The 24,112-nt window shown below is 40.5% G+C and overlaps 1 protein-coding gene across 2 annotated transcripts; it reads left to right on the top strand.

Moving 5' to 3' along the window:
* The first annotated feature begins 5,114 nt into the window (after positions 1-5,114).
* On the top strand, positions 5,115-24,112 carry CD274 (CD274 molecule). Of its 2 annotated transcripts, none has more exons than XM_032427601.1 (7): positions 5,115-5,255; positions 7,637-7,702; positions 8,016-8,357; positions 15,087-15,377; positions 17,235-17,339; positions 18,958-19,017; positions 20,226-24,112. In XM_032427601.1, exons 2-7 carry the CDS (start codon positions 7,651-7,653, stop codon positions 20,309-20,311), a joined length of 936 nt encoding a protein of 311 aa, XP_032283492.1. In that variant the 5' UTR covers positions 5,115-5,255; positions 7,637-7,650; the 3' UTR covers positions 20,312-24,112. The 2 variants fall into 2 exon arrangements, with proteins under 2 accessions (XP_032283492.1, XP_032283493.1); XM_032427602.1 differs by having other exon boundaries at positions 5,116-5,255; positions 20,060-20,680.

Here is a 24,112-nt window from a genome sequence, read left to right as displayed (position 1 = left end):
ACAACATATGTTTGTGCTACCCAAGGACAGCAAAAAACCATACGCAGACCTCAGTCTTAACTCTTTTTCTTCTCCTCCTATGGCAAGAAACCCTGGGACGTGCTGCACCACTTGGTCCCATTGATTTCTTCTAAGTAAACCTGGGAAGAAGCATTTCAATGTTAGAATTTATTGTTCCCCATGCCAACTCCCCATCTTCCCCTTGCCCTCCATAAACACATGACAAATGATGAGCTAACTGGGTTAACTTGTTGGTGGTTACAGCAGGCATTAATTATCCCCTTTATCAAAATCAATCCAGTGAGGGTTATCTCCAGAATTATTGGAGTCTGTGAAATACAGGGTGACAGATACCAACCCTACTACACCAGAAGCAAAACTAGGACTACCTTTTCCAAACCAAACCTAAGCCAAGCCTCACTGGGTTTGGTGAAACTGCTCATCTTCCTGACCCTCACTGTCTCGAAACAGAAAGGCCTAAATGTCCTTTCAGTAAAAGGTGGGGAAAGCAAAACTACTTCTCATTCTTCTATGATGAGTCTGCAGTCATGAGTGGCAGATTAAGTAGATTCTCAATCCAGTGATTTGGATGTGACTAATAACCTTTAAATAACTTAGTCTTTGAATCACCACCTAGACCAGAAAACAGAAATCAGTTATTCCTTCAAAGGAAGAGCTTCAGAGACTTTTAGACATTTAAGACTCATTGTTCTCAGTTTAAATCTAAGTGTGAATATAAAATAATACTTCTGGAGGCAATTCCACAAGAGACATTTGAACTAAATCATGTCCTTAAATCAAGTGAAATGACTCGAAGAGGGCTGTTTCATTTTTTTTTTTTAAAGATTTTATTTATTTATTTGAGAGAGAGAATGGGATAGAGCATGAGAGGGGGGAGGGTCAGAGGGAGAAGAAGACGCCCTGCTGAGCAAGGAGCCCGATGCGGGACTCAATCCCGGGACTCCAGGATCATGACCTGAGCTGAAGGCAGTCGCTTAACCAACTGAGCCACCCAGGCGCCCGAGGGCTGTTTCATTTGTACAGCATTCGCTTAGGTTATTTAGTTCTAGGATATTAAGTCAATAAAATATTTCCTAGTAGACTCTAAAAGGGTATCCCTCAATTGTAAACTTTATTTTCAGTGGCCTTCAGTTCATTTATTGAGATTCCTTAGAATTAAATTATCTACCATAGGGTCCCAAAGCTTCACAGCATTTTTTCAAGTCACAATTATTTATGTCTGGGTTTATGAATTCCTGAGGGCAGGGGACATTGTTGGAGGTCTCATCTTTGCTTTAAAGTGCCCACAGCGTGGGAGCTGCCCTTTGAAGGCTGGAGCTCTTCACCTAGCCAGCTCTTCGCCAGAGCTCAGGCCAGGAAGGAGGGAGACAAATACAGTGCAAGTGAGAGAAGCCACTGAGCGTGGGCATCAGGTGAAGACAGCTGCCGCTCTCTGGTCATCCATGCATGTCAATTACTCTTATAAACAGTTGTATTGTATAACCAGGGCAAAGTGTTCTCCATGAAATCTGTTCGGCACAAATCTACAGATTGTGAATAGATGGCGAAGGTGGAACCAACAGAAGGCCAGAGCTGGTGGATGGGGACACAGAGAGAAATGGGCATAAAATAGGGCAGTGGTTTACAGTCCTACACAATCAAAGACAGAATGTGGAGACAAATTTGGATATTGTCTTTGTACATAGTAATAGAATGCATTTTTAAACATTCAATGCAAACAAAGCATGTTGTTGATACTTTTAAAGTATCTTCATTTTACCCTGTTTTTGATGATCAAGAAAGTTAACTGGAAATTGCTCCTTTACCAGGAAATCGCTAACAACATTTCAAGCCCAGTTGTAAGAAGCTGGAACCTATCCTCCTTTTAAGATCAGGACAAACAAAGATCATCTTTCTTTTTTTTTTTTTTTTTAAGATTTTATTTATTTATTTGACAGAGAGAGACACAGTGAGAGAGGGAACACAAGCAGGGGGAGTGGGAGAGGGAGAAGCAGGCTTCCCGCCAAGCGGGGAGCCTGATGCGGGGCTCGATCCCAGGACTCTGGGATCATGACCTGAGCCAAAGGCAGACGCTTAATGACTGAGCCACCCAGGCGCCCCAAAGATCATCTTTCTTATTTTAGGGGGCAAAAGTGGAAGTGGGATAACCAGCGGTAGAGTGAAGGGTGGTATTGATACCAATTAACAAAATTAGATACGGGAAGGGGAGTTATGACTACACTTGCAAAGAACTCTTGCTCAATTTTTCCTTAAACATCATGCCATCAGTTTTTAAAGCTTTAGTGTGCACATGAGCCACCCAGGGATGGTGTTGAAATGTAGACTCCCAGGACCAGCCCCCAGAGAACTGGATTCAACAGGTCTGTGGCAGAAACCTGACTTCTGTATTTAAACACCTACCCCAAGTCAACCATGATTCAAGTGAACCTTGGAAACAGCATGTCTGAGAAATGGCACATCAGCAATGATGAGTTTTTTCTTCTAAAAATGAACAGAGTAAGAGGGGCATGAATAGGAAATAGCAATGGTGAAGATGATCTGGGCATCACATTCTCTACCTCTGGCTTCCCACTGGTCCTCTCCTATCTTAGCACTTCTCCATCTACTTTGCCCAAATCACAAAATCGGGATTGTTTTGATTTTTGTATTTTTTAAGGTTTTTAATTTTAATTTCATTGTAGTTGCATACAGATTTTCATATATTTTTTGAAGTGGTAAAATCTCTTTTTTTCTAAACATGTCCTGTTTTTCTATCTCCAGAGGATATCAAAAACTTCATTAAGAAGCTTGATAAACTGGGGCGCCTGGGTGGCTTAGATAGTTAATCGTCTGCCTTTGGCTCAGGTCATGATCCCAGGGTCTTGGGATCCAGCCCCTCATCAGGCTCCCTGCCTGCTCAGTGGGGAGCCTGCTTCTCCCTCTCCTTCTACTGCTCCCTCTGCTGTGCTCTCTTGCTCTCTCTGTCAAATAAATAAATAAAATCTTTTTTAAAAAAAGAAGCTTGGTAAACTATGGGAAAATGAATGGCTGAAGGGTGCAGACAGGTGGGTAGGCTGAACAAAATCAGCAATCATCAGATTACTAATATGCAAATCAAATATGTAAAGCAGCAAGCTGAGTAAATACCTTCCATTACCATCATCAACTTCAAAGAAAGGCAAATTCCATTCACTCTCTGCCTTCTCTGTTGATCATTATGTAGACCCCGGATATTGCTTTGATAAAACAAACAAACAAAACACTAAACACTTGCTCAGTTTTAAAAATTATTCATAGATCATAGAGGCCATCTAAGAGGATATTACTTAGTCCTGGCTACTACTCAGTAAATTGGTTGCTCAGGATAACTCAGCTAGTCAGTGGCAGGTGGTTCTAGAGTCAGTTTTTTCTGACTTGATAGTCATGACCACACTTGTAGGTCATGAAATCTATGTCCTGGGTCTTAACTATCATTTTTAGAAAAATGAAAGATTAAATAGAAAATACCAGAGGGACTAAAGTTGGGATAACACTGTTGTATTCCACTATGTGGCCTTAAAAAGAGATTTGAGGGGCGCCTGGGTGGCTCAGTCGGTTAAGCGTCTGCCTTTGGTTCAGATCATGATCCCAGGGGTCCTGGATCAAGCCCCACACAGTGGGCTCCCTCTCCCTCTGCCTCTCCCCCTGGCTCATGCTCTCTCCCTCTCTCTCAAATAAATAAAATCTTAAAAGAGAGAGAGATTTGAAAGAGGGAGCATCTCAGCTGAATCCAAGTCTATTACAACTTTATTGAGGCTAAAGAGAATTTCATACTCTCTACCAGATTTTTAAGACAGTATCATCCTCAGTATTTTTACAAGTAAAAAAAAAACATATGTGATATTCTGAGAATGTGAAAATTCTTACTTGGGAAGCAAATGCCATAACCAAGCCAATGGACATCTCAATATTCATTTGCATTATGCAGTATTTTGAATTGCAGCTGAAATGAATAAGCAGGAAAGTCAAACGATGAAGACTTCAGTTTGTCAATTTAAATTAGAGAGAGAAGGAGGAGGAGAAGAAGGAAGGATAAAGAGAAGGAGGGAGAAAGAGAAGAAGGAAGGAGAAAGAGAGGGAAGCACCTAGAAGTCCAACAGTGGGGAATGCTTCGGTAAATTAGGCCATCATCTTCTGTGTGACTCACATGGTTTCTGCCTGGGTCATCTATTGATCTGGAGTTATCATTGGAAGGGTTTTCTTAATCTTCACCTGGAATGTGCTAACCTAAACTGGATCCCAAAGATGGCAAGATAGCAGGGGTCCAGAGCATTCTTAAAAGGTATAACTGGTGATAGGAAGTTCTTTTAATGACAAAGCAATTGAAGTTTCATTATGTCGAGGAACTTTGAGGAAGTCCTCAAAATCCACGTATTAAAAATATATTTCCTATTATAGACACACCTACTTTCTAGAATAAAAACCAAAGCCATGTGGACCTGTCATCATATTTTATATATATTGTAGAATTATATCAAGTTATGTCAAGATGTTCCCTCATCTTGTAAAAAGGTTTTTATCAGACGGGGGCACCTGAGGGCAGAATTTAAGGTGTCTGGATCCTGAAGATAAAACTGTCTGAAATCCTTATGGTAATTTACTTTACACGTCTGAAGTTGGTTTGTTTTAAACCTTTGTTTTTAAAAATATGAGATGTTGGGAGCACCTGGGTGGCTCAGTCAGTTAAGTGTCTGCCTTCGGCTCAGGTCATGATCTCAGGGTCCTGGGATCGAGCCCCGCATCAGGCTCCCTGCTCAGCGGCGAGCCTGCTTCTCCCTCTCCCTCTGCCTGCCGCTCCCCCTGCTTGTGCTCTCTCTCTATCAAGTAAATAAATAAATCTTAAAAATAGGACGTTTCCTTTAATCCTTGAAGCTTTTCTTTTTAAAAGTTGATTTACAAGAAACCGGAACGGTAAGTTTCACTTTCGGTTTCGTTAATTTTTTTTCCATGAGTTAATTCTTTTTTCCATCCGCTAATTCCCCCACTTCAAACCTGGGCAGCGAGGAGGGAAGCAACTAACCCCAACCCCCGGGGCTGACCGGGGCGGGGCGCGTGGTGGGCAGTGGGCGGGGCGGGCAGTGGGCGGGGCGGGCAGTGGGCGGGGACATCGGCCCCTCCCCCCGCCGGCTCATTAGCGTGTCCCCGGGCAGCTGCCCGGGATGCCCGGACACAGCGCGCTGAGCGTCCGCACCCGCCGCCAGTCCCCCCGCCAGCAGGTAGGGAGCGTCCGTCCCTCGAGCGGTGCCTCTGGCCACCTCGGGTGGCACTTTAAAAAGCAGCTGGTCTGAAGACCTTTTCTTTGGGATGGAGAGAAGAGAGGGGCCAGGGAAAGCGCGATGGTTTCACGCGGCGGGGGAGCCGGCACCTGCCTAGGCTAATATGAACGGCTGAGACCTTGGACCTTTCTTGGGGGGCGGGGGGATTCGGTTTTGCTTAATATCAGTTTTGTCAGTATATGTTTCTGCGCGTTCATGAATATGGTCCTGAGGTACGTAGCTGGGTCTAGAGGGAAATTCCTAGGCTGGAGGTCGAACACCTGGGTCCTAGTCCGCCCTTAGCTGCTCCCTAGCCGTGTGCTCTGAGTAAATCGTCATGCCTGCAGCATCTCCTAAGGCGCCCTCCTACTCTAAGTAAGAGCCAGGATGCCCAACCCTGTATGTATGACAAGGTTATAATTGTTTTCTCAAAGATTCATGGGGGAAAGACTAGAAGAAAAATGTACACTGGAATGCTCGCAGTGGTTGCAAGGTTTCTCAGCCTGGGCACTACTGACACCTAGGCTTGGATAAATCTCTGCTGCGGGGGCTGCCCTACGCACTGTCGGGCGGTTAGCAGCAACATGGCCTCTACCCACTAGAAAGGAGAAATCCTCGCTCCCACCCACTGCATTTTGAGAACCAAAACTATTTCTAGGCGTTAGCAAATGTTTCCGGGGTTAAAGTAATGGAATAGTGGGTGATTTTCCCTTCTTTTCTCATTTTCTATATTGTGTTTCTATTATTTAAATAATGAAGAAAAACATAAAAATAAACAAATATCATTCTACCTCAACTCTGATGTGTGAGTGAGTTTCTAGGGTTCTTTCCATTCTACCACTCTGTCTCCCAAACGTTCTGCAGCTTAGAAGGTGAAATGGTTCACTAAATTTGTTTTTTTATTTTTTTTTCTACTAAGAGGAAAACGTATCTATTTATTTGAAAATGTGGACACAGAAAAACAACAAAGAAATCATTAACAATCTCCTTTCCCTTTTTTTCTTTTTCTCCCATCCTTTCTTCCTTTTAAAAATTATTTTAAAAATGGGGCATCTGGGTGGCTCTGTCAGTTTAGCAGCAGACTCTTGGTTTAGGCTCAGGTCATGATCTCAGGGTCGTGGGGTCGAGCTTCTTTTGGGGCTCCTCGCTCAGCACGGAGGCTGCTTGGGATTCTTCTCTCCATCTCCCTCTGCCTCTCTCCCTGCTATCTCTCTCATAAATAAATAAATCTTTAAAAAAGTATAAAAAAGTGAAAACCTGCCTATCATCCCTCTGATTTCACTCCTGGAGATAATCACTATCAGCATGTTGGTATGGATTTTTCTGGACATTTCCTATGTCTAAACACACAGATGTTTCTTCCTTTGTTTTTAAACTAAAGTAGATTTCTACATGTACAACTCTGCAACTTTCTACATCTTTGCAAAATCAATACAATTCTGTCCTTAGTGGTATTACATTGTAGGACTATAACAACATTTATTTAACTAGTTAGGCTATCTGGAATATTCCCAGTTTGTGGCTAGAAATTATCAATGTCATCACTTCACATGTATTGTTTACATATATGTTTTTGTTTTTGTAGGATACATTTCTAGGAGAGGGAGTGAAAGCTCATATATCATATACATTTAAAATTTTAATGGAGATTATCAAATTGCCTTCCAAAAAAGGTTATGTAACTTCACAGTCCTACCATTCCTACCTACCCCCCAGTGAGAAAACCCATTTGTTCATATCTTTACAAACACTAAATATTAGGAATCTTTATAATTTTGGTTAAGCTAATAAGTGAAAAATAGTACCTAACGTTTTAAACTTATACTTTTTAAAAAATTGAGATTGAGCATCCTTTCCGATGTGTAGAAGGCTTGAGTAGTTAAAGATAGGATGAAAATATTCAGAGGCAAGGGTGGAATAAAAAGCATTAAAAGGTGGGAGATATGAAGTCAGGTTGTCCTTGCTTTGAAATTTTGCACAGTGCAGGTTTGGATTTCTAGATATGTCCCACTGCAGAAAAAACATGAAATAGTTGAGAGGATTTTAGTGCAATATTTTCTTCTTGGCCTCTTTCGAGTGTTCATTATAAGTTTTTTTTCAGGCCTTGTAATTACATTTAAAGATTCTCATCATAGTAACTTTTTTCCACTTGGCTTTATAGGACTGTGGGTTATGAGTAAAGGTATTAAACTTCTAAATTCCATGCTGCATTTCCACACTAACCAATCAGTCATTTTTCTGGTTATCAGAAGACTATTTCATTTAGAACTGCCAAGACCCATAATGTCTGGATGTTCAATTATTGAATAAAGTATTTTTCTTTTTGCATTTTCCATAATTAGGTCACTCGAGAAAGATGAAGATATTTAGCATCTTTGCATTCATGGCCTACTGCCATTTGCTGAAAGGTAAGTCACCAGATCCTTTCATTAGGTTCTATATTTTAAATATTTTAACCGTAAGTTAAAAACTACAATAATTATTTAAGATGGATGTAACTTTTTTTGTAGAGAAAACATTCTGTTTTTCCTTCTGTATCTCATAGACCCATTTCATTAGACAAAGATATAGGGAATATGGTCAAACTGAAAGAAAGAAAATTAACCCATTATCTACTTGTCCATTACCTGTTATCCATTTCCCAGGGATAATTACTGAAACTATCTGTAAATTTTTTGAGGAGTTTCCCATCTTCTGAAAATTGGTCGTCTTTCTCTTCAGCATTTACGATCACAGTTTCCAAGGACCTGTATGTGGTGGAGTACGGCGGCAACGTGACCATGGAGTGCAAATTCCCGATAGAAAAGCAGTTAAACCTGCTTGCACTAATTGTTTACTGGGAAATGGAGGATAAGAAAATTATTCAGTTTGTGAACGGGAAAGAAGACCTGCAAGTTCAGCACAGCAGCTACAGCCGGAGGGCCCAGCTGCTGAAGGACCAGCTCTTCTTGGGGAAGGCTGCGCTTCAGATCACAGACGTGAAGTTGCAGGATGCCGGGGTTTACTGCTGCTTGATCGGCTACGGCGGTGCTGACTACAAGCGGATTACTTTGAAAGTTCATGGTAAGAGCACATACAGGGGAAGAGGCCCAGTCTTTATGGAACCATAACCCAGTGGTGAGCACTTTTCCTTCTTGGAAGTCCACCTTGCTCTCCACAGCGGCAATCTGCACATTCATTCATTCATACACCCCACCAATGAGCATTTCTCAAACATTTCCTCTTTGGCAGTCCCTGGAGATCCAGAGCCGGACATGGTAGGACCATATTCCACAGTATGTTCGGTTCTCCTAAAAATAAATTCCTAGTCTTTACTTTTTTATTCTTATGAAAGTGATACATGTACTTGCAAATCATTCAGACACTATGGAAGGGAATAACATGAATTACAAAAGTGTCCTTCCCCCTTCACTGCCGCCTTCCGTGGCATGTCAAGATAGTAGCCACTGTTTGTGTGTCCCTCCAGGAATTTTTTCATCCAACTATAATTTTAAAAAAATTTTATTAAGTCTGCCATCATTTTCCTTCTTTTATACCTCTCTATGTCAAATCCAAATTAATATAGTAAAAACAAACCCCACTGTGAGGTTCACATTCAAAAAGTCTTGAAGTCAATCTATAAAGGCAAAAAAATAATACCAAACATAAAGGAAACTGTTCTTTAGAGACAGTATAAGCTGTGCTCACTGGGCATATATTCATCTTGAAAATCTCCACCGCTGTCATCTTGGAGTGTTGTAGAGGAACTGTGAGGATCAGATTCCCGGGTACTGACCCACAGATATGTCATCAGGTCACCTGCGTTCAGAGTGTTGTGTGGCTACTAGATAAGGAAAGGAAAACACCTTAGCTGACCCCCTCTACTTTCACTGTTAAGATTCATAGAATTGAGAGCTGAAAGGATCCCAAGTAAGAGCAGCTAATCCAAACTCCTGAAGAACCGAAATCCCCCTAAGGGGTCTTCTGCTCACATACTTCCGCAGTGACACCCGGTCACTTGGACCTCCCTTCCATAGCCTTTTGAAATTATTTTCTGAAACTGAGCTGATATCTACCCTCTCTAGTCATAGTTTGAGATTATCTGCCTGCTTCTTTTGTTTACATGAGGACCTTTGAATTTGTGATCAGAATCCAGTCATCACTCCTTGTTCTTTCCATTCTGGCTTAACTACCTTCAATCTGAAGGTCAATATTACAAGTAGAAGAAGTTTACATTTATCATAAAGGGATAAATGATCATTGTAAACTCAGTCAAAATTACAGAGCAACTGGGAGAAATGCATCTATTTTAATGGCACATTACTGGGTGCCTGATTCTGGATCAATTAATGCTCCTGTGGTCAAGAAGATGTCACTTGTATTGGGAAGTAGACTTAATTTTCATTATATTTTGCCATATACTTCTCCACAACAGTGATATTTATGAAAGCAAGCTGGTGGGATCCCAGTTTGGGATTTTCAACTTTTCTTCAGCCCATCAGCAAATATCAGGCACTTGCTGTGTTTCATGACCTTAAAGAAATTATCAACACTGAGCTCCATGAAGGACCAGCACTGCTGGATCTGGGCTGGGGAGGAAGAACAGAAGCCTGGTGGTCAGGTGAAAGGAAGTATAGAGTGTCAGTTTCTGCTTCCAGAAGAGAGGGTCTCTCATCAGCCTTTAGGGAGTATGCGAAGAGTAGGACAGCTGTCCTGTAACAAGGAAGGGTGTTCTTTCAGGTCCTCTGGGCTCTGTAATGTCCACTGTTGACCTGTGATGTCCTTTGTTATGGCTCAACACAGTAGGAAACATTTTGGCACTGAAGGTTTTTCCAAGAAGGGGTTCCTGATAGAGCAAAGTGGATGACCAGCCAGATTTGAGGATCTGATTTGTTTTGACCATTTCATTTTATATTATAAATTACTAAATTGGCATCCTAGTCCCAGTCCATTTTGTGGTCATTTGCACACAGTGGTCTTGGGTGTTGAGTTGAGCTACCCCGAGTGCAAGCCAGCCACCAAGCTTCACTTGCATTGAGGCAGTGTCACCAATGGAAATAGTCCTCTTGCATGAGCTTCACAACTCAAGGAAGTACAATTCCTGAGTCACCGCTCTATGCAAATGATTTCACAGTAACACTTCTCTTCCCATCACGGCAAACATGTGGTAATATAGCTTCCCCACAGGGAGTTTACTCACCATGGGATTTTATAGGTGAAGCATTTCAAAACTGAAATGTGTTAAGAGTTTAGTTTTGGATTAACTCAATTATTATTATCACGGTGGGTATTATTGCACCTTTTGTGTTTATCAGTTTAAATATCATACTCTCAGGCATCTGACTTCCAATTGAGAATGCTGTTTTTCCTTCATCATCGAACATAATAGTGAGGAAAATGAAATACCCATTTATACTTTAAAGACCTTAGATGGGATTAGGCAACTGGAAGAACAAAGTATTGCATAGCTATCCTGATAAAGCTAATTTGTTCATATGAACCCAGGATTAACTGCCATCATTCCCCACCAACACCATCTCTCCCTGATTCACCAGCCAGCCTTTAGATTTTTTTCTATAGTGTTCTTCCCCATCTAATGTATCATGTAACCTATTCCTCCCAATCTAACACATATAAATGCACCTGTTTTATTATTGCTCTCCTCTTTCTTGAATATGTACTCCACAAAGGCAGAGATTTTGGTCTGTTTTATTCACTGCTCTATCCCTAGGACTTGGCATACAGGAGGAGTTTGACAAGAGCACACAAAAAATATTTGTTGAATGAATGAATGAAATAGTTCCTCAGATAGGATAGGGGAAAATTTTTGAAACATGAACAGGTTTGAATATGTGAAAACTTATTTCGAAGTCTGTTCATGAGGAATTGCCAGTACTTTCTGAAGACTATTACATGAGTACACTTCAGTGGTAGTAGTAAGAAGAGGAGGAGGGGCAGCTCTAGTAGTAATCGTAGTAGTAATTAACACTTATGTAGTACTTATCATGTGTCAGGCCCTGTCCTAAGCATTTACCTATACTAACTCATTTAATCCTCAATGACTCTATGGGGTAGGGGCTTCATTATCTCTAAGATGTATGTTTTCACATTTTACTATCTCTGTATCTAAGTGTGTCTTTCAGTAGATGGCATCTTAGATTCAATGATGTGTGTGGTGTTATTCTCATTTTATGAAGGATTAAATTGAGGCCCAAAGAAATTAAGTAATTTACCCAAGTTCACTCAGCCATTAAGTGGTAAAGCCGGGTTCTGAACCCAGGTAATCTAGTCCTGAAGTCTGTGCCCATAACAACCAGGTTTTACTCCCAGTATTTATACCTCCAGAGTGTGTATGAAGTTGTATATTGACTTCAAAACTACAGTGAGTTTTTCTTGGTCTTGACGTGACCATTGGATTAGCACATGTGTACTCTATATCTAGTAAACTGGGAGTCTGCAAATGTTTTTGATAACCTGCTCCATCAGTAAAGCATGTTAGCTAATACGTGTGTATTTGTGTGTGTGTATAGTTAGAAAGGATGTACTTGTGCTAATGTAAAGGATATAGCATGAGAAATTGACCTTTTTAAAAGGTAAAAGAAGTTGAACATCACTAACTTCATATGGTTCAACCTAATGCATTGTACATTCTATAAATGTATAAAGATAGAAATTTTTAAAGGTAGAAATAAAAATTTAATCATATTTTAATGCCTTGCTAATTATGATGATTCACTATCATTAGCTAATACTTCAAGGTGAAATCCATTGTTAACAAAGGTGGATGGTCTTGACAATCTTGAGTTTTTGGTTTGGTTTTTGTTTTTAGTTTCAGGTGTACAGTATAGGGATTCAGCACTTCACACAACAGCCAGTGCTCCTCACAAGTGCCTTTCTGAATCCCCATCACCTATTCAACCCATCCCTCCACCCACCTCCCTTCTGGTAACCATCAGTTTGTTCTCTACAGTGAAGAGTCTGTTGCTTCATTTACCTCTCTCTCTCTTTTTTTCCCCATGCTTATTTGTTTTGTTTCTTAAATTCCACTATGAGTGAAATCATATGGTTTTTGTCTTTCTTTGACTATTTCACTTAGTATTGTACTCTCTAGCTCCATCCACATCTTTGCAAATAAAAAAGATTGCATTCTTTTTTATGACTAATATTTCCAGTGTGTGTGTGTCTGTGTGTGTGTGTGTTTATATGCACCTACATACCACATTTTCTTTATCCATTCATCAGTCAACGGACAAATGGGCTGTTTCCATAATTTGGCTATTGTAAGAAAACAGTATGGAGGTTCCTCAAAAAGTTAAAATAGAACTACCCTTTGATCCAGCAATTGCCCTACTAGGCATTTACCCAAACGATACAAAAATACTAATTCAAAGGGATACATGCACCGCAGTGTTTATAGCAGCATTATCTACAATCTTGAGGGTTTTTAAACCAACACCTTATCAGGTCCAACTAGGTACTTGTTGTTTTAACTTCATTAAGTGGTGGTAAAAATTGTCCCTCCTGCCACTTCCTTGTGGTTTGTGCTTGAATTATTAGTATTCCATCCTCAGTTTCGTTGTGGGAAAATTTTTAATTAGTTCATTTTGTAAGCAGATTAGTCTAGTTAAAATTAAATAAGAGAATCTGGAAATCTGTAATAAGCCCAAAGGAGTCACTATTCTCCCTTTGGTGTTATAAAACTTCCCTCTTCCCCTAAGACCCTCATGTGGCATATGAAGTGAGGCCCAGTGTCAATTCGTAAAGTTTATTAAGCTTAGATTATTTCTTAATTATTATGATAAAAATATATAAGTGGAAGTTCTAATGTTTTCTTCCAATATCCCAACACATGTGCTCTACTTTAGAGACTAGAACAGTGGATATCTAATCAATGAGTAGAACTATTCCACTCGTTTCTTGGGCCCTGAGAAGTATACCACATTTATACATACGCTTAGGCATGAAGCAACGTTCTCCTTTATTATTCTGTTAAAATTATAAGAGTAAAAAAGCAAACATTTTACCTTTAATACTTTACCATTATCTGTGATTTTAGTCTTGAAAACTAAATTGCCCAGAAATCAAGCTCTGTGCTATGTGAACCAGACCCTGTTATGGAAATACTATTTTAGGAAGTATAGTCGGTGGATTTATTTTTTTAAAGGATTCTTAAATATAACAGATACAAGGTTGAGGACTCAAGTACTCATGAGAACCATTATTTATGTGTTCTGAAATTATAATTATGTTGATTTCCAGTGTTTCTTTTTTTTTTTTTAAAGATTTTATTTATTTATTTGAGAGAGAGAGAATGAGAGACAGAGAACATGAGAGGGAGGAGAGTCAGAGGGAGAAGCAGACTCCCCGCTGAGCAGGGAGCCTGATGTGGGACTTGGTCCCGGGACTCCAGGATCATGACCTGAGCCGAAGGCAGTTGCTTAACCAACTGAGCCACCCAGGCGCCCCAATTTCCAGTGTTTCTATTGGTGGTTTCATTGATTTAAGAGCACAAAAATATCACATAGTTATTTCAGTCTTGTTTGATTCTTAGTGTTTTGTATTAAATCTCTGTGAATATATCTTATCACAAAGCCATTGTTATACATTTTGTAAAGGAATGGAGAGTCAAGGCTCTGGGTGGATCACTGGTGGTTACACTAAAGTAGTAGGAGTAAAATAAAGATTATACCAATAGAATAATGACACGTTACCATGCTTGTCATGAATAAACATGAATAAAGATCTTAGGGGATGTAAATGCATTAAATAATCTACTAAAATAGTACACATGGTATCTTAATCTTAAAAGGGTCCCAAACCAATGAGCTAAATTTTAATCGATGATCTAAAATTTAAACTTTCTTTCTTGAGTATAATAGTTATTTAAATGATTTATTCAAATAGCCAGCATAAAAAGTTCAAAAAATAAGTATCATAATGTGGTATTCTGGATGAGATCCTAGAATAGAAAAAGGACATTAGGGAAAAAAGTGAAATGGAATGAAATGTGAAGTTTAGCTAATAGTAATGTACTAATATTGGTTCCTTAGTTATGACAAATGCACCATGGTAATATAAGATGTTAACAGTAGGAGGGAACTGGGTGATAGGTATGTGGGGACTTTCTACATGTTTGCCATTTTTCTGTAAATCTAAAGCTATTTTGAAGTAAAAAATAAATTTAAACTTTAAAAAGTATTATCCAGGAGCACATACCAGTTTTTATAATGATACTATATTCTTTTCATACTTAATTTCTGATCATTGACTCACAGTTGGAAAAGTGAATGGCACATGAAAATCAGATTTTCTGTTTATTAAATAAAGTCTAAGAAAACCATGCTGGCCAGCTGGAGAGGTTCATGTTATGAAGACAGCATTACAACAACAAAAAGAAAATATCCAGGAATAAATTTAAGAAGAAATGGGTTGGCCCTATGCAAAAACTATAAAGCATTATGAGAAAGATACAAAGACTTGATTAAATGGACAGACATATTTTATATTTGGATAGACAGACTATTGGTTTAAAGATGACAATTCTCTTTAATCTGTGCATTTACTTGGAGCCCAATAAAAATAGCAATATGATTTTAGGTAGTTGTTCCTTTGAGCTCAAACGTAGCCCAACTATGAACGGGCGAGTTGAAGCAGAGCTAACAGGGGTTCCTCACTGCTGAGACATCTGAACATCAAGCTTATTTCTCTGAGAACCCACCTGAATTGATACTTTTCCTAATGTAGACAACACCAAGCCACATATCTAGTTTTGTCCTAAGTGAAAGCCCTGACTTCTTTTTGCTCATGACCTAGCCCCATACCGCAAAATCAACCAAAGAATTTCTGTGGATCCTGTCACCTCTGAACACGAACTAATGTGTCAGGCTGAGGGTTTCCCTGAGGCTGAAGTCATCTGGACAAGCAGTGACCATCGAGTCCTGAGTGGCAAAACAACCATCACTAATTCCAACAGGGAGGAGAAGCTTTTCAATGTGACCAGCACACTGAGAATCAACACAACAGCTTACGAGATTTTCTACTGCACTTTTCGAAGATCAGGTCCTGAGGGAAACAGAAACAATACTGCTAAGTTGGTCATTCCAGGTAATATTCTGAATGTCTCTATTCAAATGTGCCTACTGCTGTCCTATGGCCTCAGCATGGTGCCTGTTCATTGTAGGCATCCGTCATTCACTAAATAAGTGAATGCATATATAACACTATATTTACAAAATGCTTCCTCCTCTCCATTCATCCAAGTCATATTGCTATTTAATAAACATTCAGCAGATATTTATTGAATAAGCCCTATATGCCAGGCAGCAGGGGCTCATAGAAGAGTAAGACACTGTTCACACTCTGGGAAATAGATAAGAAACAGATAAGGCAATCCCATCCCATGTAGGAAATGGTCTGAGGAAGACTCAGCTCAGGCAGTGTTTCAGGAATCCAGATCCCAGCACATCAGAGCTGCTCCTCTCTTTCCAGGGTTTCTGTGGTAACAAGCAAATGGATCGTACCCCATCTGTCCACCCCACCCCCAAGATGTCTATGACATTTCAACACAAGGCGGTCTATCTCCTTAGTGTGTAAGACATAAGGTTGTGGTCCCTGCCTGAGCTCCTCAACTTCTGTGTGCTTCACTTTCCCTAGTTATAACAGTTGTAAACTATCGGGCAAGGTTACCATAGGGGCGAATGAGCTACAGCGTATGAAAATGATTTGAGGCTCTTGCCTGCAGACTCAATTATTTTTTTTCTTACTGCCCTATAGGAGTGGGTACGGTGGGATGCATAGTCTGATGAGAGGCTGAGACCTTTAGAGAAAGTGAGGCAGGAGAGCGTGATGTTAACATAAACCCAGAGGTGTCCTGAGAAGCACTTCTCGATGCCCCCTCTTCTAGCAGATATTGCCAGTATAGCTTCAGCTACTTCAGAAGAAACAACTAAGAACTCGGGTGGAAAAGTCAACCAATAGGAAAAGGCAATACAGGATGGTCCCATGAGTGAAAAGAGTACAAAAAAAAAAGGACATGCGCTTACTGGGTTATGAGTCACTTCGGTAGCTAGGGCTGCATTCATGGGTTCCTGCCATTTAAAAGTTGCTTTATGACAACTTATCTGTGGGAAGACTTAGGGTAATTCACCTAACTGCTTGGGGTCTCTTTCCTCACCTATCACCTCGGATTTTTTTTTTAACATCTTGCATGTCTAAACTGAACTTATTTTGAGATTGAAATAAAATAGATACAAACAGGCTTTGTAAACTGTAAGCTACTAGAGGAAGGCTGACCACTGTTGTGGCTTTAAAGCTTGAACGATGTCGTCAGGGATCATGACCAATGGAGGAAGGAGGGAGTTAGCAGTCTCTAGGGGACCCCTTTTCTTCCTTCACGGAACCACAGACAGATTGGTGAGAAGTATCCAGGATTAGATGTCCCGAGATGTTCAAACTGAGAAAGAAAAGATAGCAAGCAATGGCCCTGAATCGTGGCCACATACACGAGGAGGTGGAAGCTCTTGGGCAGTGCCAGTTGGCCTTCCTGTCCCATCTTTACCATGTACAACAGGCCGCTAGCTTCTAGATTAAAGAATGCAAGGGAGGTCACCGAGCCTCCCATTTAGTACTGAGCGGCAACTACCTGTGTGTGATAAGCACTTCACAAACATTGGCCTCCCAATAAATTTATTATCATTTCCATTTTGTAGGCAGGTGAAAGGATTTGCCTGAGATCTCAAAGCTAGTGAGTGGCAGCAGAATGTAACCCCAACCCATCTGTCCAAAGCCTGGGCTGCTTCCACTTTTCCGGGCTGCTCCGTTTTCCTGCCAGCATCCCACCATTCCAGCCACTCACTGTAACCCAAAGCTAACCGAAATTCAACTTCAAGGATGATTATCCTCTTGACCCCTTCCCATCAAAATTTCATCTTTAGTTTCTTTTTGTTTTCTTTTGTTTTTCAGAACCCCCTCCAGTTCCACCAAATGAGAGGACTCACTTCGTGGTTCTGGGAGCTGTCCTGGTGTTTCTTGCTGTAACCCTGGCAGTCATCTGTCTAAAGAGAAATGGTATCTCCTTTATTGCAGTGGTCTCCACTGGGCATATGGGGCAATGTACAGGGCTGCTCCTGTTCTCACGGCGGCACTTACAGGCAGCGCCAGGGATGCTCAGCTTTCTGTAATGTGCGGCTCAGTCCCAGGTAGCAGGGAACGCTCCTCCCCAGAATGCTGGTGGCACAATCAGGAAACAGGGATTTATAAAATGCTGCCTTCCTATTAGCATTCTCTTCTAGGGCCAACTTCCATTTATGCAAAGTGGGCTTCAGCTACGCTGCCATGTGAAACTGTGTCTCATCTGTTACTCCAGTCATACTCGTTTCATTGTCCTGCAGCATAGCTTACCTTGGAAGGTGGCAGTGAACACTTGTGGGAGCATTTCCAAGGGGGTGACAGTTGGATCATAGCTGCAGGGAAACCTGATTGGCTTTTGCAAGGTGGCACAAAGACATTCCACTATTCAATAGCAATGACAGTGAAGCTGAGCAGGATTGCTGGGTGAAGATCATGTGTGTGGGTGTGAGAGGTGGGAGAATGGGTATGTGCAGAGGGTGAAGAAGACCAAGCTTCGTACAGTTTCTTTCCATCATGCAAATAACCACAGACTTAGAGTAAGGGACAAAAAGCTAAAATGCCTGTTGGCTTCAGTTGAATTTGAGTCTTGCATTAGTTGCACTGTTATATTGAGCTGGTTTCTGGGCACCCTAAGGAATAAAAATAGTTTTTGTCTGTAGAGCGGTGATGCTTTTACCATAGAGTATTTTACAAGATTTCTGGCAGAAGGTGCTATATAGTTTTCAAAGTAATTTGCATGTGTGTATTTCTCTATTTGCCCATGGGAACAATTAAAACATAGGAAAATGCATCTATTCAAATAATTTCCTCCCATTTTAAGATGATTCAAAGTAGACATTTCCCCAGTACTTTGAGAAGTATACCAGGGGATCCAGTGATGATCTGTGTGTAGAGTTATCTGAGGTCAAATAGGGAAGTGGAAGATGGAAGGGAATTCCAATGGTGGTTGAAAAATTCCCCACAGCCCCTTAAAAGGATGGGTGGATCTGGGAAAGTGGTGTAATTGAGTAGAGGTCAGCTATTTCTAAAGAATAGGTATTTAACAGAACTGAGACAATTAGCCAGAACAGAAAGCTCAAGGTCCAATGATAATGATGATCCTGAGATGGAGTTGATTTGTCCAAGGAAGTAACTCTTGCCAACTTGCATTTTGAATATTTCCCCATGAAAAGTAATTAGTCATCATTCGGAGTGGCTAGAAAACTGATGTATAATAAAGTGCCTCAGTATATGGTCTATCTTTGAGGGAAGGATGGAGAAAAGACCATGCGACTCTTGATCTTGGGGTCATGACTTCGAGCCCTACGTTGGGTGTAGAGATTACTAAAAAAATAGATAAACTTAAAAAATAAAATAAAATCTAGGAGCAAAAGCATATGCCCTAAATTGTTGAATTGACCTCAGGGCTTGGAACCCATGGAATAAATTCAGAAGTCTACCAGATTTCCTAGGGGATTAAAAATGTTTCATAGGAACTTGGAGTTTAAACTTGAGTCACTATGTGGGATGTAGAGTTGTGTTACATGGGAATAAAAATGACTTTTTTTTTCTCAAGGGAAAATGATGGATGTGGAAGAACGTGGCATCCGAGATAGGAACTCAAAGAAACAAAATGGTAAGAATATTAGCAGGGGTTAGGAAGTTGAAAGAAAAAGAAACAAAAAGTTAAAGTAATAACAAGGAGAAAGCTATCAGCCATAATCTCTCCTCACTTTAAAGAATGCTGGCTATTGGAGCTACTGACCCCTCTTTGCCTCACAATTCTAATATAAGAACTCTCCCCGTAGTCCAAGGAGATTTAGAGATGGCCCTGGAGTGTAGAGTGGTGAGCATCTTTGGGGATGGGGCAGGAGGCATCTTCTCTCTGCTAGATTTATAGCTCTGCATCCTAACACCTCCCTGCAAAAGGGGACCAAGTTGACTTATGTGGGTGAGTAACAGAGAGAGGGAGAGAGAGAGTTAAAACCTGAGTAGCAGGCACTATGTTAACTGCTTCATATGCAGTGCCTCGTTTAATCTCCCCCCAACAAAATCAAAGAGATAAATACTAGGATATTTCCCATCTTACAGAAGAAAACACCAGAGAGTCAAGAAAATATATCAAATTGCCCAAGGACTCATACCTGACGGAAATCAGGCTTTGGAGCCCACGAGCCTGATCATAGAACTTTACTCTTATCCACTTAAATTCATTTCACCAAAAATGTCTCCATTTATAAAAGGTCAGAAAGACCTTACCAACCTGATTGCACTAAGAATAAAGTTATATTAAGATTTCTAATTCTTTTTAATACAGTTAGAAACCAAACTGCACAACAAGCCCTAATTTAAAGTAATCTAAGTAGTTTGGATGAGCTCAGGCAGGTTTCATTATGTGGTCAATTCCATTCAACTGTTTTATAAAACTAAATAGTGAATGTTGTTTGGAGTATCCTAGGGTGACCAACCATCTCTCTTGATTTGCCCATAATTAAGGGGTTTTTCAGGACATGGGACTCTCGGTTTTAAAACCAGAACAAACCCGGGCAAACCAGATGGTTGGTTACACTTTATTATATAAAGATAATTGGACATAAATATAATCTGCGTCTCTCTCATTGCAAATATATTCTATCATCTAGCAAATATGAGTTATGTTTGTCATTATTATTCTCCAGATACACAGTTTGAAGAGACATAAACCAGCATTGAAACTCCTGATCTTAAAGCAGGGATTCTCAGCCTGTGGTTTGAGTTGGGCAGAGCTATGCATGACCAGAGCAGTGCAGTGGGCCAGGCGAGCTGCAGATGCTCTAGGACTTACCAGATCCAATCACTCAACAGTGGAAGCTGGGAGAGAAGAGGAGGAGAACAAAGCAAGAAGGAGCAGAGCGGGTAGCCTGCAAGGAGACCTTGGTACTTCAAAATGACTGGGAGACTCATGGGCGCCTACGGGAGAGAGGAGGGACGCTTCTGAAAGATGAGCCCCCACACAAATCGTCCATCGCTCATCCTAGGAAAACAAGTTGAGATTCCCTGATTTAATGGTCAGTTCCTGCAGAAGTGCCCTTTGCCTTCACTCAACGTCTCTGTTTGTCGTCTGTATGACTGAGAGTCCCAGTGTTGCAACAGTATTTAAGTATGTTATTTCTATTTATTTTGAGTCTTTGGAATCTTGTCACGTGAGTGTGGTTGTGAATGATTTCTTTTGAAGATATATTGTAGAATAAGTTAAAATTTTGTCACAAAACTGAACTTACTGCTTAGTGAATTGTGCATGTTCAGTAAAATGTGTAGTAGTTATAAGGTGCGTGGTATCCTCCACAGCCACCAGGACGTAGGAAGCGTAGAGAACAGGCCCGTGGTTTGTATAGGATATTACCTTGTTTAACCCACCAGTACTTTGGTTGCCTCGAATAATCTTATTCTCAGACCCTAAGGTAAGATATGTTACTGCAGTATCTGTTCCATTTTAAGTATCAGTGTTAACAACGATGTGGTATCCTACACACAGAATCGCACTTAATGCCTAGGCTAGCTGTGTTGTGGTAAGCACTCTTTTCAAACCCGTTTCACAGCTGAGGGAGCAGAGAGCTAAAGTAACTTGCCTGAGTCAGTAAGTAGCAGACCTCAGATTTCCACAGCTGTCACCCACAGTCCTTTTAGAATAAAGTCTAGAGCTGTGTTTTGCTTTAAGAAATTCATTCAGAAAACATTTAGGAAGCACCCATGTCACTGTGCCAGGCAGTGATTGAGCAAGACAAAGAACCTCTCTTCTAGGAGCTCATAGTATCATGGGGAGATTGATAAGGAAATTCATTATTACAGTTTAATGCAGTGTCATAGCATAAGGTGTTGGAGGAGAATGACGACATGAAGAGGAGAGTCTAGAAAGGCTGCCAAAGGGAGGGCATGCCCTGGACAGCCCGTCAGTGTGTTCCCTGGAAGGTGAAAATATATTTTAATCAAAGTGATTTTAGTTTATGAGGGTAAGTCAGTATTTTTAAAAATTGTGGAAAATAACTCTTGAGTTCCTTTTCTATCATTATATTTATGTCTGATTTATTTGCCTTTGCCATGCAATCTGATGCTTATGTATATGGTGTTGGTATTGTTCAGCAGTTCTCTCTTTTTTTATTTAAGTGCTGCTGAAGTTTGAATTCAAAGCTTTCCATGATTCAAAATCCAGAAGGTCCAAGAGGAGACATTAAAAAGTCCCCATTCCATCCTCCTAGCCATCGGATTTCCTTTCCAGAAGCAGCCACTCTTGTCTTTTGTTTTTGTAGTCTTCTAAAGATAGTCTATGAATATATGTAGATACATATATATAAAGTATATTTTTTATTCACATAAGTGGTAACACACTATTCGCCTGCTGTGCACTTTGCTATTTTTATTTAATGTATTATATCTTATGGGGCCATTGGAACAAATGTGAAGTTCCCAGGGGCCAGGCCCTGTGCCTTGTTTATTTCTAGATCAGCATTTCCATAGCCTGTTAGTATCTTTTATAAGACTTAGTACATGCTAAATATGTACTTCATTGACGTTTGGACAATCAGCATTTGTTGACTGATTGCTCTATGACTGAGTTTGGATTTGGTTTATTTTGCATTTCCCAAAGTGAGACCGTTGGGTTCTCCAGGGTACACTGGGTCAGCCTACTCCTAAAGGATGACTTTATTACTAATTCTGCATGATAGAATCATGTCTGGAACTTGTGTTTTTTCCTATCTGTTTTCTCTTGAGTAAAAGAACTAGACTTTGATATTGCAGGTGTAAAAAGACAGGGGTGGGTTTTTTGTTTTTGTTTTTTTGGAAATTCCAGTAATGTACCTTGACTCTCGCCTCTGCTAGAAAAGGCCATGAGCTGTGCCTGAACCCCTTAGTCTGACCAGTTCTCATCACTACATAGATCTAAGATGTTGCATTTCAAAGGCTTTGAGGTTCCCATGCCTCCCAGCGTATTCCTGCTCTCTTGGCCAAACATTTACCTGGATTATCGACAAAGAAAACCTTTGTTTTGGCACATGTCAAGGCTGAAGAAACAGAATCTCCAACAGAACTCTTTCTGTTATCTTTTCGTACATGTTTATCTGCACAGCATCCCTTGTTTGTATGACGATATCCTTTGTGTGACATATAAGGAGCATTCTGGCTGAGCAGGAATACAGTCTATTCACTCCATTCCTGAATGTTAATGCCCTCTTACGGTGTTGGATTTGTAAGGCACTTTATCTCCTTGTCTTGTGTCTCACTCTAAATGACATATGCAGAGAGCATATTTAGTTCTGCATTTTAATTGTCATTGTTTACACCTGCATTAATTTAATAAAATATTCTTATTTATTTTGTTCCTTGGTGCACCAGCATGTCCACTGTCTTGTTTTCTGGGCTTTATAAAACCACACCCAGTTTAATGTCCCAGTGGAAAAAGTTACTGGGAATATCTGCAGCTACCTTCCTAGTTCTTTACTTCATGGTTGCTGTTTATGCAGCATACTCTTAGTTCTGTGCGAATACCGAAAAAATATTTTCGGTAAGTACCGAAAAAAGTATTTTCTTCAAAAGAATGTATTGAAAACTTTCCTTCCCTCTTACTCTATAGCTTCTTTTAGGACAACACCAAGAAAAGAGTCAAAATCGTGTACAAATTGGAGATCTGAAGGAGGGAGGGTGAGAGAGAAGGAGTGGTCCCCAAGACAGCTCTGAGGAAACAAAGGGACTTTCCTCTGAGAGAGGACTGTTCTCAGATCAGTAAGCATGAATATGCAAGCCAATGCCTATAAAGCTGGATGTATTCCAGTCTTCACATTCTGAAAAGGAAGTGAGATGTCTAGCATGAAGTCAAGGAGAGCATTAAGGCCTGGTCTCGGGTGGGACCATAAAAAGATGTATAGTTTTAAGACAAACATGACAACATTTATCATTCATGGAAGTGTAGGACTCTTAATTGCTGAGTCATCAAGCTCACTTTAAAGAGACTTGTGATCATGTCTCTGAATCAGACACTCAAAAGGTGATGATGACTATTCCTAAGAATATATGTTGGATTCTAGATGTTTTTAAAGAAAGAATATCAGTATCTTTGTAGAAAAGATACTTACTGCCTAACTGAAGACATGCTACGTATATTCAAGAAGAATTAAGTAATAATTCAAGTGCTAGAGAATATGAGAGTTTAAGGAAAATGTCTCGGGACAGTGAGAAGAGAGGACAGCAAATGTTATAAAGTAGGGGAAGGGGGAAATCCCAGGTGCTAGGAGACTCACCAATGAGGCCAGATTCAGCGTGGACCTGGGAGAATGGAGAAGACACCTACCTCTGATGGTGTGTTTTTAGTCCATGCCGGCTGCTATAACAAACTACCACAGAGCAGGTGGCTTATAAACAACAAATTTATTTCTGACCTTTCTGGGGACTGGGAAGTCCAAGATCAAGGTGCCAGCATGGTTGTATTCTGGTCAGGATCCTCCTCCTGGTTTGTAACTGGCACCTTCTAGCTGTGCCTTCCCATGGCGAAAAGGGCAAGGGATCTCTGTGGGGTCTCTTTCCCATTCATGAGAACACTAATCCCATTCATGAGAGCTTCACCCTCATAATAGAACCTTCCAAAGGCCCTATCATCTTAATACCATCATCTTTGAGGGTTAGGATTTCAGGATGTGAATTTGGGGGGGACACAAACATTGAGACCATAGCATGTGGAGAGCAGCTTTTTAAATCATATT

The sequence above is a fragment of the Phoca vitulina genome, unplaced genomic scaffold, assembly GCF_004348235.1.
Source record: "Phoca vitulina isolate PV1807 unplaced genomic scaffold, GSC_HSeal_1.0 scaffold37, whole genome shotgun sequence".
NCBI lineage: Eukaryota > Metazoa > Chordata > Mammalia > Carnivora > Phocidae > Phoca > Phoca vitulina.
Note: the sequence above shows the minus strand (reverse complement) of the source record. Positions and strands in the feature narration are given on the sequence as shown.